The sequence below is a fragment of the Scyliorhinus canicula genome, chromosome 9 (assembly GCF_902713615.1).
Source record: "Scyliorhinus canicula chromosome 9, sScyCan1.1, whole genome shotgun sequence".
In the NCBI taxonomy this organism is placed as follows: Eukaryota; Metazoa; Chordata; class Chondrichthyes; order Carcharhiniformes; family Scyliorhinidae; genus Scyliorhinus; species Scyliorhinus canicula.
Window position 1 is genome coordinate 48,145,942 of NC_052154.1, and position 14,146 is coordinate 48,160,087.

The 14,146-nt window shown below is 44.9% G+C and overlaps 1 protein-coding gene across 1 annotated transcript in view; it reads left to right on the forward strand.

The window, feature by feature from the left end:
* LOC119971298 (lon protease homolog 2, peroxisomal-like) overlaps window positions 1-14,146 on the forward strand; it is a 166,377-nt gene that overhangs the window by 28,097 nt on the left and 124,134 nt on the right. The window contains 3 exon segments of the mRNA XM_038806660.1: window positions 7,445-7,576; window positions 8,481-8,603; window positions 10,619-10,794. Coding sequence (XP_038662588.1) covers window positions 7,445-7,576; window positions 8,481-8,603; window positions 10,619-10,794 — 431 coding nt within the window.

Genomic DNA, 14,146 nt, shown 5'->3' on the forward strand with positions numbered 1-14,146 from the left:
GGGAGGGGGTGCATGCCCCCCCTCCCATGCTGATGACATGGAATGAGAGAGGGTTGAATGGGCCAGTCAAGAGGGCCCGTGTGTTCGTGCAGCTGAAAAGCTTAAAGGCAGACATGGCAATGATACAGGAGATACACCTGAGGGTAGTGGATCAGGCTAGACTGAGGAAGGGGTGGGTAGGGTAGGTATTCAATTCGGGACTAGATTCTAAAACAAAGGGAATGACAATCCTGATTAATAAGCGGGTGGCATTTGAAGTGAGAAGTATAGTAGCGGACTCGGTGGGGGCGGCAGATAAGTCATGGTGAGTGGGTTTCCGAGGGCGGAAGAAGAGCTGGTGGAGGACCTAGGGGCCCAGATTAGCAAAGCCCTGGGGCCGGTCGGGTAAATGGTGGAATTTTATAAAAGGTTTTCGGGAGTGCTGGGGTCCTTGCTGGTCAGGGCGTTTAATGAGGCTAGGAAGGAAGGGTATCCCCCAACAATGTCACAGGTGTCGATCTCTCTTATCCTGAAGCGGGATAAGAACCTGGAACAATGCGGGTAATAAAGGCAAATCTCCCTTTTAAATGTAGACGCCAAATTGCTGGCCAAGATCTTGGCCTTGAGAATAGATGACTGTGGCCAGGGGTGAGAGGGGAGGACCAGACAGAGTTTGTGAAAGGGAGGCAGCTAAGGGCCAACGTTAGAAGGCTGCTAAACGTGTTTATGATGCCCTCCGAGGGAAAGGAGGTGGAGTTGGTGGTCGCCACGGATGCAGAGAAGGCCTTTGATCGGGTGGAGTGGGAGTACCTGTGGGAGGTCCTGGGGCGCTTTAGGTTTGGGCAGGGTTTTGTGGACCGGGTCTGGCTTCTGTACCATGCACCGGTGGCGAGCGTACAGATGAACTGAGTGAGCTCGGATTATTTTAGGCTGCACCGGGGGATGAGGCAAGGATGTCCACTCTCCCCACTGGCAAAGATACAGTGTGAATTACCAAGTTACATTCACCACAAGTCACGGGCAGCACGGTAGCATGGTGGTTAGCATAAATGCTTCACAGCTCCAGGGTCCCAGGTTCGATTCCCGGCTGGGTCACTGTCTGTGCGGAGTCTGCACGTTCTCCCCGTGTCTGTGTGGGTTTCCTCTGGGTGCTCCGGTTTCCTCCCACAGTCCACAAAGATGTGCGGGTTAGGTGGATTGGCTATGCTAAATTGCCCTTGGTGTCCAAAAAAATGTTAAGTGGGGGGTTACTGGTTTACGGGGATAGGGTGGATACATGGGCTTCAGTAGGGTGCCGAATGGCCTCCTTGTGCACTGTAAATTCTGCATGGCCAATCCACCTAACCTGCACATCTTTGGACTGCCAATTTCGGCCAGCCAATTCTGTATCCATTCAGCCAAATTTCCCTGTATCCCATGCCCCCTAACGTTCTGAATGAGCCTACCATGGGGAACCTTATCAAATGCCTTACTGAAATCCATATACGCCACATCCACACACGACCTTCATCAATGTGTCTCGTCACATCCTCAAATAATTCAATGAGGCTTGTGAGCCATGACCTGCCCCTCACAAAGCCATGCTGACTATCTTTAATCAAACTATGTTTTTTCTAAATGATCATAAATCCTATCTCTCAGAATCCTTTCCAGAATTTTGCTCACCACAGAAGCAAGACTGACTGGTCTGTAACTCCCAGGGATTTCCCTATTCCCTTTCTAGAACAGGGAACAACATTCGCCCCTCTCCAATCATCCGGTACTACTCCAGTAGAGAGTGAGGACACAAAGATCATCACCAACAGCGCAACAATCTCCTCACTCACTTCCTGAAGTAACCTTGGGTATATCCCGTCTGGCCCCGGAGAATTATCTTTCCTGATGCTTTTCAAAATTTCCAGCACATCATCCTTCTTAATATCAACCTGGTCGAGTCTATTAACCTGGTTGACGCTGTTCTCATGAGCAACAAGGTCCCTCTCCAGTGAATACTGAAGCAAAATATTAATTTTGGGCCTCCCCTACCTCCTCAGACTCTCGTTCCCTCCACTATCCCTGATCGGTACCTGTGGGAGGTCCTGGGGCGCTTTAGGTTTGGGCAGGGTTTTGTGGACCGGGTCTGGCTTCTGTACCATGCACCGGTGGCGAGCGTACAGATGAACTGAGTGAGCTCGGATTATTTTAGGCTGCACCGGGGGATGAGGCAAGGATGTCCACTCTCCCCACTGGCAAAGATACAGTGTGAATTACCAAGTTACATTCACCACAAGTCACGGGCAGCACGGTAGCATGGTGGTTAGCATAAATGCTTCACAGCTCCAGGGTCCCAGGTTCGATTCCCGGCTGGGTCACTGTCTGTGCGGAGTCTGCACGTTCTCCCCGTGTCTGTGTGGGTTTCCTCTGGGTGCTCCGGTTTCCTCCCACAGTCCACAAAGATGTGCGGGTTAGGTGGATTGGCTATGCTAAATTGCCCTTGGTGTCCAAAAAAATGTTAAGTGGGGGGTTACTGGTTTACGGGGATAGGGTGGATACATGGGCTTCAGTAGGGTGCCGAATGGCCTCCTTGTGCACTGTAAATTCTGCATGGCCAATCCACCTAACCTGCACATCTTTGGACTGCCAATTTCGGCCAGCCAATTCTGTATCCATTCAGCCAAATTTCCCTGTATCCCATGCCCCCTAACGTTCTGAATGAGCCTACCATGGGGAACCTTATCAAATGCCTTACTGAAATCCATATACGCCACATCCACACACGACCTTCATCAATGTGTCTCGTCACATCCTCAAATAATTCAATGAGGCTTGTGAGGCATGACCTGCCCCTCACAAAGCCATGCTGACTATCTTTAATCAAACTATGTTTTTTCTAAATGATCATAAATCCTATCTCTCAGAATCCTTTCCAGAATTTTGCTCACCACAGAAGCAAGACTGACTGGTCTGTAACTCCCAGGGATTTCCCTATTCCCTTTCTAGAACAGGGAACAACATTCGCCCCTCTCCAATCATCCGGTACTACTCCAGTAGAGAGTGAGGACACAAAGATCATCACCAACAGCGCAACAATCTCCTCACTCACTTCCTGAAGTAACCTTGGGTATATCCCGTCTGGCCCCGGAGAATTATCTTTCCTGATGCTTTTCAAAATTTCCAGCACATCATCCTTCTTAATATCAACCTGGTCGAGTCTATTAACCTGGTTGACGCTGTTCTCATGAGCAACAAGGTCCCTCTCCAGTGAATACTGAAGCAAAATATTAATTTTGGGCCTCCCCTACCTCCTCAGACTCTCGTTCCCTCCACTATCCCTGATCGGCCATACTCTCACTCTGATCATCCTCTTATTTCTCACAAAATTGTAGAATGTCTTGGGATTTTCCCTAATCTTCCCCGCCAGGGCTTTTTCATGCCCCCTTCTAGCTCTCCTAAGTCCATTTTGAGTTCCTTCCTGGCTACCTTGTAACCCTCTAGAGCCGTGCCAGATCCTTGCTTCCTCAGCCTTACGTAAGCTTCCTTCTTCCTCTTGACTAGAAGCTCTACTTCTCTTGTCAGCCATGGCTCCTTCACCTTACCATTCCTTCCTCGTCTCAGTGGAACAAAACTATCCAGCACTCGCGGCAAGTGCTCCTTAAACAACCCCCACACTATTGTTATGCATTTCCTGCGAACAACCTGTTCCCAATTTATGCTCCTCAGCTCCTGTCTAATAGCAGTATAATTTCCCCTCCCCCAATTAAATACCTTCCCATACTATCTGTTCCTATCCTTCTCCATGACTATGCTAAAAGTCAAGGAGTTGTGGTAACTGTCACCGAAATGCTCTCCCACCGAGACATCTGACACCTGGCCTGGTTCGTTGCCAAGCACCAAATCCAATATGGCCTTCCCCCTAGTTGGCCTATCTACATATTCAGTCAGGAATCCTTCCTGGACACCTGACAAAATCTGCTCCATCCAAACCATTTGCAGTAAGGAGGTTCCAGTCGATATTGGGGAAGTTGAAGTCACCCATGACAACAACTCTGTTACTTCTGCACCTTTCCAAGATCTGCTGCCCAATCTGTTCCACCATCTCTCTGCTGCTATTGGGGAAATCTATAGAAAACTCCCAATAAAGTGACTACTACTTTCTTGTTTCTGACTTGCACCCACACTGACTCAGTAGACAAACTCTCCTCGACTACCTCCTTTTCTGCAGCTGTGATGCACTCCCTAATTAACAGTGCCACTCCCCCTCCTCTTTTACCTTCCTCCCTATTCTTCTCAAAACATCTAAACTCCAGAACATCTAACAATCATTCCTGCCCCTGTGAAATCCATGTCTCCTTAATGGCCACAACATCGTAGTTCCAAGTACTGATCCATGCTCTTAAATTAATCTCCCTTATTCCTGACACTCCTTGAATTGAACAGACACACTTTAACCCATTCGACTGAGTGCAACTTTGCCCTATCAACTGTCCATCCTTCCTCACAGACTGGCTGCATACTATTTCTGAGTGTTCAACAGCTACCCTATCCTCTGATTCGTAGCTCTGGTTCCCATCCCCCTGCCAAACTAGTTTAAAACTTCTGAAGAGCTCGAACAAACCTCCCGCCCAGGATATTGGTGCCCCTCCAGTTTAGGTGCAACTCGTCCTTCATGTATGGGTCCCACCTTTCCCAGAAGCTATCCCAATTATCTACATATCTGAAACCTTCCCTCCTGCACCAGCCCTGTAGCCACGTGTTCAGCTGCACTCGTTCTCTGTTCCTTGCCTCACTTGCACGTGGCACCGGTAGCAATCCTGAGATTGCTACTTTGCTCGTCCTGCTCTTTAACTTCCAACCTAACTCCCTAAAATCACCTTTTAGATCCTCATCCCTTTTCTTAGCTATGTCATTGGTGCCTATGTGCACCACGACGTCTGGTTGCTCCCCCTTCCCCTTAAGAATCCTGTAGACCCGATCCGAGACATCCCTGACCCTGGCATCTGGGAGGCAATATACTTTCCCGGAGTATCGTTCGCAACCACAGAATATCCTATCCGTTCCCCTAACCATTGAGACTCCTATTGCTTTTCTATTCTTCCCCCTTCTCTTCTGAGCCACAGAGCCAGGCTCAGTGCCAGAGACCTGGCCGCTACGGCCTTCTCCTGGTATGTCTCGTTCTCTCTCTCCCTCTCCCCCTCTCTCTCTCTCTCTGTCTCTCTCTCTCTCTCTCTCTCTCTCTCTCTCTCTGTCTGTCTCTCTCTCTCTCTCTCTCTCTCTCTCTCTCTCTCTCTCTCTCTCTCTCTCTCTCTCTCTCTCTCTCTCTCTCTCTCTCTCTCTCTCTCCCTCTCTCTCTTCTTCCCCCCCCTCCCCCCCCCCACACACACACACACACACACAGCAGAAGGTATACTTGATGTGAAGTGGAACGGCAACGGGCGGTCCCTGCACTGTCTGCCCGTTCCCTTTCCTTCCTCTGACTGAAACCCAGCTACTCTTGTCCAAAATTTTGGGTGTGGCTACCTCCTTGTAACTCCTCTCCATCACAACCTCTGCCTCCCGGATGATCTGAAGTTCATCCAGCGCCAGTTCCCTAATGCGGTCTCTGAGGAGCTGGAGTTGGGTGCACTTCCTGCAGGTGTAGTCAGCTGGGACACGAGTGATGTCCCTCACAACCGACATCCTACAGGAGGAGCATGCAACTGCCCTAGCTTCCATCCCCTCTGATCTGAATTCCCAGAGATTTAAAAGGAGAAATGAATAAATAATTAAAGATTAAACACCTGTTAGACCCTTAAAAAGAAATATATACTGCTGCTACTTTCTCAAGTGAACCCCCTAAAATTGGTTTTGCACTGGTTGGTTTAGTGGTTGTTTTAGCACACTGGGCTAAATAGCTGGCTTTTAACGCCGACCAAAGCAGGCCAGCAGCACGGTTCAGTTCCCATACCAGCCTCCCCGAACAGGTGCCTGAATGTGGTGACTAGGGGCTTTTCACAGTAACTTTATTTGAAGCCTACTTGTGACAATAAGCGATTTTCATAAAATTGGTGATTCTGCTGAATGGTACAAATATAACTTGCTGCCCCCTAAAAAAAAACAAAAAAAAAAACAACTCTTACCTGACAGAACGTAGCTGGGATTCTGCCCTGTGAACCAGCTGGAACTCTGCCCTCCGACTCTGCTCCCATTCAGCTGCACTCTTTGTAAACTCCCGGCTCCCCTCACGCTCTTTGAGGAAATGTAGGAAATGAAAGCAACTTGCACCCTCCTCACCAAATTCCCTCAGTCACCTAACTCCCACTTTAGCACTCTAATGCAGCCCAGTTGGCCCTCCAGTGCAAAAAAAAAATAAAGCACAAGATTCCTAAGGTTTTGAACAAATAAAACATTTTCCTATGGAAGTTCAGAATGATAAAACAATTTTCATTATCTGTCTTATCCTCTTAACATTCAGGATAAGAATAAGGTACATGTGAATTAACAGACAAACTGTTGTTGAGCAAACCGCACTACATAATAAATGCCAATTGCGAGCAAACTTGATTCCATGAATTTCTCAACAACTCACCCAGACATTAGTCACATTGTGAACCAATCTCACTGAAGCTTTGTCTTTCTCATGAGCGTTTCCAGTCTTCACCTTGGAAGATCCTGCCTTGGAACTCTTTTCAAAAATCGCTCCCACTAAGACGGCTTCAACGGCCTCGCAGGCCTTTTAAGATTCCTTTCCCCTGAATTTCCGAGTACATTCCACATTAACTTATAAACACAGTTTGAAATCTTTGGTCTTGCCCAGCAGAACACAACTGCTCCAAAGGGGTTCCTTTGCCTCAACGGCCTGTAGCACAGAGTTACCGATGTTCGGCTGCCCACTCTGACCCTCTGGCCTTGTCTTAAGCCTTCTTCAACTATCAGGGCTTCTTCCAAGCCCACTTCACTTAATGCCATCTCCACGCAGCTCTTTCTTTAATTAGAGTGTTCTCCCAACTGGAACCTGTTCTTATCCCTGTCCCTTGTCCCTGGGTCTGGAACACTTGTTGGGACTTTCACCCTTCCCCCTCCCTTGTGCCTTACTTCGGGCACATGCCACTCATGGCCTCCGTGCCCGGTCACCTGACTTGGATTTTCATGCTGTTCTTTTCTTAAATGTGCAGGCGTGCAGGGCCTGTTCTGGGAGTGAACATGAAGATACTGCTGAACTGGACATTTGCAGCCTACTCCCAGCCTGCGCATGTGTCAGCTCCGAGGTTCGTCAGGATTTTGAGTTCCTGAACTTGTAATTTCATAACATGCAATCGGTTAAACCCCACCAATGATCTTGAGATTTTGAAATCTTGGAAATTGTTTTCTAAGGAGTTAACAGCAAGGTGCTGTGATTTAATGGAGAAATCCTTGAGATTCCCAAAGTTTTTCATGATCAGATAGTAAAGTGACCCACATCACTTACTACTAATTTGTGTAGTAATGGATAATTCCTTAATGTTTGCAGTTGGTGGAGATGTTGGATATGTCAGTACCAGTGGTTGCCAAGCTAAGGAATCTGCTGGATAGCCTTCCTAAAGAAACACTGCCTGACATCTTGGCATCGATTATCCGCACAAGTACGAATGAAAAGCTGCAGGTACGACTGTTTATGCTATTACACTTAATGCCAAGCATTACATACATTTTAAGGACATTTTTGCATTGTGGAGCAGTTTCAGTTAAAAAAAGTTCTAAAATTTCCCCCTCTCCCAATCCTAGTCTCTTTCCATTTTTAAGGGATAACAGTTAAACATTAAACACAGGTAATCTCATTTTCAAGTGGTTAGACATGTCCACTGAGAGATTGTTTTTCCTATGTAGGGAATCTAGAACACAGGTATAGTCTCAAGATGACGGGTTGATCATTTTGAGCTGAGATGAGAGATTTCTTCTCTCTGTGGGTTGTGAATTTTTTATATTGTCTACCCCAGAGGTATCCATTGTTAAGTAAATTCAAGCTTGAGATATATTTTTGGTCTCTCAGAGAATCAAGAGACATAGGGAGCGGGTGGGAAAGTAGAGTTGAGATCGCAGATCATCCCATGATCGTGTTCAATGACCGGGCCGGCTAAAGGGGCCGTATAGCCTACAGCTGCTTATCTTTATTATGTTCTTATGTTCAAATCCCTTTTTTGTCACTGTGTCCATGACTGGTAGCAAAGAGGAGCTCTGCTAACTCTTAATTATTTTTAAGTAGTAGAAACTTTGCAGCTCCTTTAATTGTAAGTTTTGTATTTTTATGTTCGCGCAACATGATACATGATGTAATTTTTAAATTTGCATTATTATTTGGAGCTTTGCTGCCTGAAATTATGGTTTGACAAAGAGTCATCCAGACTCAAAACATAAGCTCTATTTGCTCTCCATAGAAGCTGTCAGACCTGCTGAGATTGTCTAGTATTTTCTGTTTTTGTTTGAAGTTTTAGGTTTGTGTATTTAACGTATTAGACTTCAATAATATCTAATTTTCTTTCTGTTCTCATCTTGTCTCTGACACTCAGATACTAGATGCTGTTGGTTTAGAAGAGAGATTTAAGATGACCATACCATTGCTTGTTCGCCAAATTGAAGGGCTAAAGTTACTTCAAAAAACTCAGAAGTCCAAGCCAAATGAAGAAAAGAGGGTAAGAATTACTTTTTGTATGAATACATTATTATCAGCTATTTTAACCCAATATATAGTCAGGTGTGAATGAGGGTAGGAATGACTTCCTGTATAAATACGTTATTTTCAGGCATTCTAATCCAATATATAGTCAGGTGTGAATGAGGTAGGAATGACGTCCTGTATAAATGCATTACTTTCATCCAATATATAGTCAGGTGTGAATGAGGATATGAATGACTTCCTGTATAAATACATTATTGTCAACTATTTTAATCCAATGTATAGCCAGGTGTGAATGAGGGTAGGAATGACTTCCTGTATAAACACATTATGTTGGCTATTTTAATCCAATATATAGTCGGGTGTAAATGAGGTAGGAATGACTTTCTGTATAAATATATTATTATCAGCTATTTTAATCCAATAGATAGTAAGGTGTGAATGAAGGTAGGAATGACTTCCTGTGTAAATACATTATTATCAGCTATTTTAATCCAATATATAATAAGGTGTGAATCTTGGAGCAAGTTAATGATGAAGGTTGCTGAAGGAGGCTAGGTGATCACAAACTGTACTTGATTTTTTTTAAACCTAAGGAACAATAGAATGATAGGCTATGTTAAAGCTGTATTCATGTTGCATAAAGCATAATCAAGAATCTTGTGGTCCTGGACCCATGAGCATTCCGTGCTCCTCACTCTTCACTGCTGAAGTTTTACTAACACTGTCACTTACATACGAATGCACTTAACATAGACTTTAAATTTTAAATACATTTGTGGAGCAGCTGCAGTTTTAAAAAAACTATCTCCGTCAGTCACTTACATACTTCCTCATTCAATTAAGTTCAGTCCAGTTCTTTGAACACTTTCTACCGAGACTGTGTTCTCTTCTAGTGGTGTCTATACTCTAGTAGTTCACCTGCCCTGGAATTCCTTCCGTAAGCCTCTGCTACTCTTTCTTTTAAGATCCTCCTAAAAAATCTACCTTTTTGACTAAGATCTTAGCCATCTGTCTGAAGATGTCTTTCTATGGCCCTGTGTCAGTTTTGGTCTGATTACACTTTTGTGAAGTGCTCTGGAATGTTTCACTATATCAAAGGTGCTATATTAATGTAAGTTGGATATTAAAAAAAACCCAGAAAATTACAGTTTTATGTTGATTTTATAATGACGTGACAAACCATATTATGAGAAACATTTGGAAGGCATAGGAATATAGGAGCAAAAGTAGGCTGTTTAACCCATCGAGCCTGCTCTGCCATTCAATATGATCATGGCTGATCATCCACCTCAGTGCCTTTCTCCCCATCACTATCCCCGTATCTCTTTATTTCATTGGCATTTAGAAATCGAGCCTTCAATATGATCATGGCTGATCATCCACTTCAGTGCCTTTTCCTCCCTCACTATCCCCATATCTCTTTATGCCATTGGCATTTAGAAATCGGGTCAATCTCTACTTTAAACATACTCAATGACTGAGCTTACACATCCCAAAGATTCAAAACCATTTAATTAAATAAGTTTCCCTTATCTCGGTCCTAAGTGGCTTTCCTCTTATTTTGAAATTGTGTTCCCTGGTACTAGACTCTCCAGCCATGGGAAACATCTTACCTGCACCTATCCATTGATCCCTTTAGGTATTTTGTTGTTTTTAATGAGGACACCTCTCATTTACCCAAACTCTAGAGAATACAGCCCCAATTTCCCTAATCTCTCTTCAATAGATAGTTCTGCTATCCCGGGGACAAGGCTGGTAAACATCCATGTTCATTTTGGGATAAACATCTGAAGGTTAGTTTGGTTACATTGTCTAAAGAAATGCTCACTTGCTAGACTGGATTAATGGCCAAGGAGTACTACACAATCTCAATCAAACCAAGTAGAAAATGTTTCTTGAGTTCCAAATATTTAATGATACTTTGTGATGTGCCTATAGATGATTTTCTATGTTTAAAGGCATTGCAAGTTGTTAAACCCGATGTTAGAGATTCTGTCATACTTACCAGAAGTACTGTACAACCACTAGATTGTGGCCATCCGACCAATTCGGAGAAACAATCAACTTCTTGGAAGACCATTGCATTTGGATGTTGTTGAAGATGATGATGATGATGGTGATGATATTGTCATGTTGGAGAAGAAGATTAAAAATACAAATATGCCGGAGCAGGCAATGAAAGTTTGTATTAAAGAGATCAAAAGGTACATGGAGACTATTGACCAGTAAAATCAACATTTTTTTTGGCTACAGTTGAAGAACAAAATACTTAAATTGCTTGGTGACATTATTAAAAGAATAAAATACCCTAATCCATTTGGTCAATCCTGATTTACAGTCCAGGAAAGGTACCCAATAATTTGGATTAATCTTTTGAATGTGTATGCTGGTACAAGAAAATATATTCAACATGTGTGATGAATGATATATCCTGTAACGGTTAATGTCTTGACAGTTTACCCTGATATTGTTCTCTGTCTCTGTAAAACTAAATTAATGACACAAATGTATATGTTTCAAATCAACATTCTGATTTGGAGTACATTCGCAGATAACTCAACTACTACCTAACTTCTCATCAGAGCTACCTAACTTCTCATCAGCGGCAGTATTGGTAAATCCTGGTTTCTGAAAAATAAATAGTGGGAGCGACCTCCGGCCGCAGTTGAAGAATCTCAGGGAAGCCCTCCAGCGAGCCGGTCGACAAACACCGTGCCTCGCGAGATTCTCCGGAGTCCTGTGAGACATCGGAGTCAGAGCCCTGCCCCAAATGGGCGGGCCTAAATGACACTTGCGGAAGTATATCTTAAACCTACTTACGACCTACCTGAGCGGGATCCATTGGCCTCCCTTGATTATTCGGCCTCCCCGAGGAGGCTGCAGCCATTCAGTGCTGGTCCACGTTTGTGCCATGAAGATGAAATGAGGGGGAGGGGGGCCCATAGCGGGGTATACTCACTTGGAGGGCGTTGGGAAGTGTCCAGGTGTGTGGAAGGTGACATTGCTCATGGGTGGGGGGGTGTGGGTGTCGCACAAGCTCACAAAGAGATCGGGCACCCTTTTAAAATGATGGCCCGATCTCTCAGGTCAGCTTCCCAGTGCTAAAAAAAATTCTAAATGTGGGCTAAACTGAAGAGAAACTCCCTGGGGCCCAAAAAAGTGACTAACTGTCATTGAATAGCGGTTGGGAACTTGCCAGCAGAGCAGGCAGTAAACTCCCTGAAAAACCCGCCACAAATTAACTTCAAGGTTATTTGGGAGAATCCATAAGGCCAGAAGACATAGGAGCAGAATTAGGCCACTCGATCCATCGAGTCTGCTCCACCATTCCATCATGGATGATATTTTCTCCTGCCTTCTCCCCATAACCCCTAATCCCCTAATTAATCAAGAACCTATCTATCTCTGCCTTAAAGACACTTGGTGATTTGGCCTCCACAGCGTTCTGCGACAAAGAGTTCCACAGATTCACCACCCTCTAGCTGAAGAAATTCCTCCTCATCTCTTGTTTTAAAGGATCGTCCCTTTAGTCTGAGATTGTGTCCTCTGCTTCTAATTTCTCCTACAAGTGGCAACATCCTCTCCACGTCCACTCTATCCAGGGATCATTCTTGTGAACCTCCTCTGGACCCTTTCCAAGGCCAGCACATCCTTCCTTGGATGCAGGGCCAAAACTGCTCACAATACTCCAAATGGGGTCTGGCCAGAGTTTATACAGCCTCAGAAGTACCTCCCTAGTCTTGTATTCCAGGCCTCTTGACAGGAATGCTAACATTGCAATTGCCTTCTTAACTACGGACTGAATCTGCACGTTAACCTTAAGAGAATTAAGAACAAGAACTCCCAAGTCCCTTTGTGCTTCTGATTTCCTAAGCATTTCCCCATTTAGAAAATAGTCTATGACTAAATTCCTCCTTCCAAAATGCATTACATCACACTTTTCCACATTGTATTTAATTTGCCACTTCATTGCCCACTCTCCTAGCTTGTCCAAATCCTTCTGCAGCCCCCTTGATTCCTCAATACTACCTGTCCCTCTACAGATCTTTGTATCATCTGCAAACTTAGCAACAGTGCCTTCAGTTCCTTCTTCCAGATCATTAATGTATATTGTGAAAAGTTGTGATCCCAGCACAGACCCCTGAGGCAAATCACTAGTCACCGGCTGCCATCCTGAAAAAGACCCCTTTATCCCCACTCTCTTCCTTCTGCCAGTCAGTCAATCCTCTATCCTTGCCAGGATCCTACCCTTAACATCATGGGCTTTTAACTTATTTAACAGTCTCTATGCGGCACCTTGTCAAAGGGCTTCTGGAAACCTAAATAAATCACGTCCACTGGTTTTCCTGTGTCTAACTTTCTTGTTACCTCCTCCAAGAGCTCTTAACATATTTGTCAGACACGAGCTCCCTTTGACAAAATCATACTGACTCAGTCCTATTTTACCATGCACTTCCAAGTACTTCGTGATCTTAGAACATAGAACATAGAACAGTACAGCACAGAACAGGCCCTTCGGCCCTCAATGTTGTGCCGAGCCATGATCACCCTACTCAAACCCACGTATCCACCCTATACCCGTAACCCAACAACCCCCCCCTTAACCATACTTTAATTAGGACACTACGGGCAATTTAGCATGGCCAATCCACCTAACCCGCACATCTTTGGACTGTGGGAGGAAACCGGAGCACCCGGAGGAAACCCACGCACACAGGGGGAGGACGTGCAGACTCCACACAGACAGTGACCCAGCCGGGAATCGAACCTGGGACCCTGGAGCTGTGAAGCATTTATGCTAACCACCATGCTACCCTGCTGCCCCTCATCTCATCTTTAACAACAGACTCTAAAATCCTACCAATGACCGAAGTCAGGCTAACCGGCCTATAATTTCCTGTCTTTTGCCTCCCTCTCTTCTTAAACAGTGGTGTTACATTAGCCACTTTCCAGTCCTCTGGACCCTTCCCGCCTCCAGTGATTCCTGAAATATTATCACCAATGCCTCCACAATTTCCTCAGCTATCTCTTGTAAAACCCTAGGTCCATCCGGTCCAGGTGACTTATCCACCTTGAGACCTTTCAGTTTCCCCAGGACCTTCTCCTTAGTAATGTTCGCTGCACTCACCTCTGTCCCCTGGTTCTCCTGGAGCCCTGGCATCCCACTGGTGTCTTCCACCATGAAGACTGATGCAAAGTAACTATTCAGTTCTGCCATTTCTTTGTTTCCTATTATTACTTCTCCAGCCACAATTTCCAGTGGTCCAATGTCTATTTTTGCCTCTCTCTTACCTTTTATATATTGAAAAAACGCATCCTATCTTCCTTTATATTTCTAGCTAGCTTGCATTCATACTTCATCTTCTCCCCCCTTAGTGCTTTTTTAGTTGTCCTCTGCTCGCTTTTAAAGGCTTCCCAATCCTCTGGCTTCCCACTAATTCTCACCACTTTGAATGCTCTTTTTTTAGCTTTTATGCTGTCCTTGACATCCCTCGTCAGCCAGGGATGTCTTGTCCTCCCCTTAGCATCTTTTCTCCTCCTTGGGACTTCCTGCAT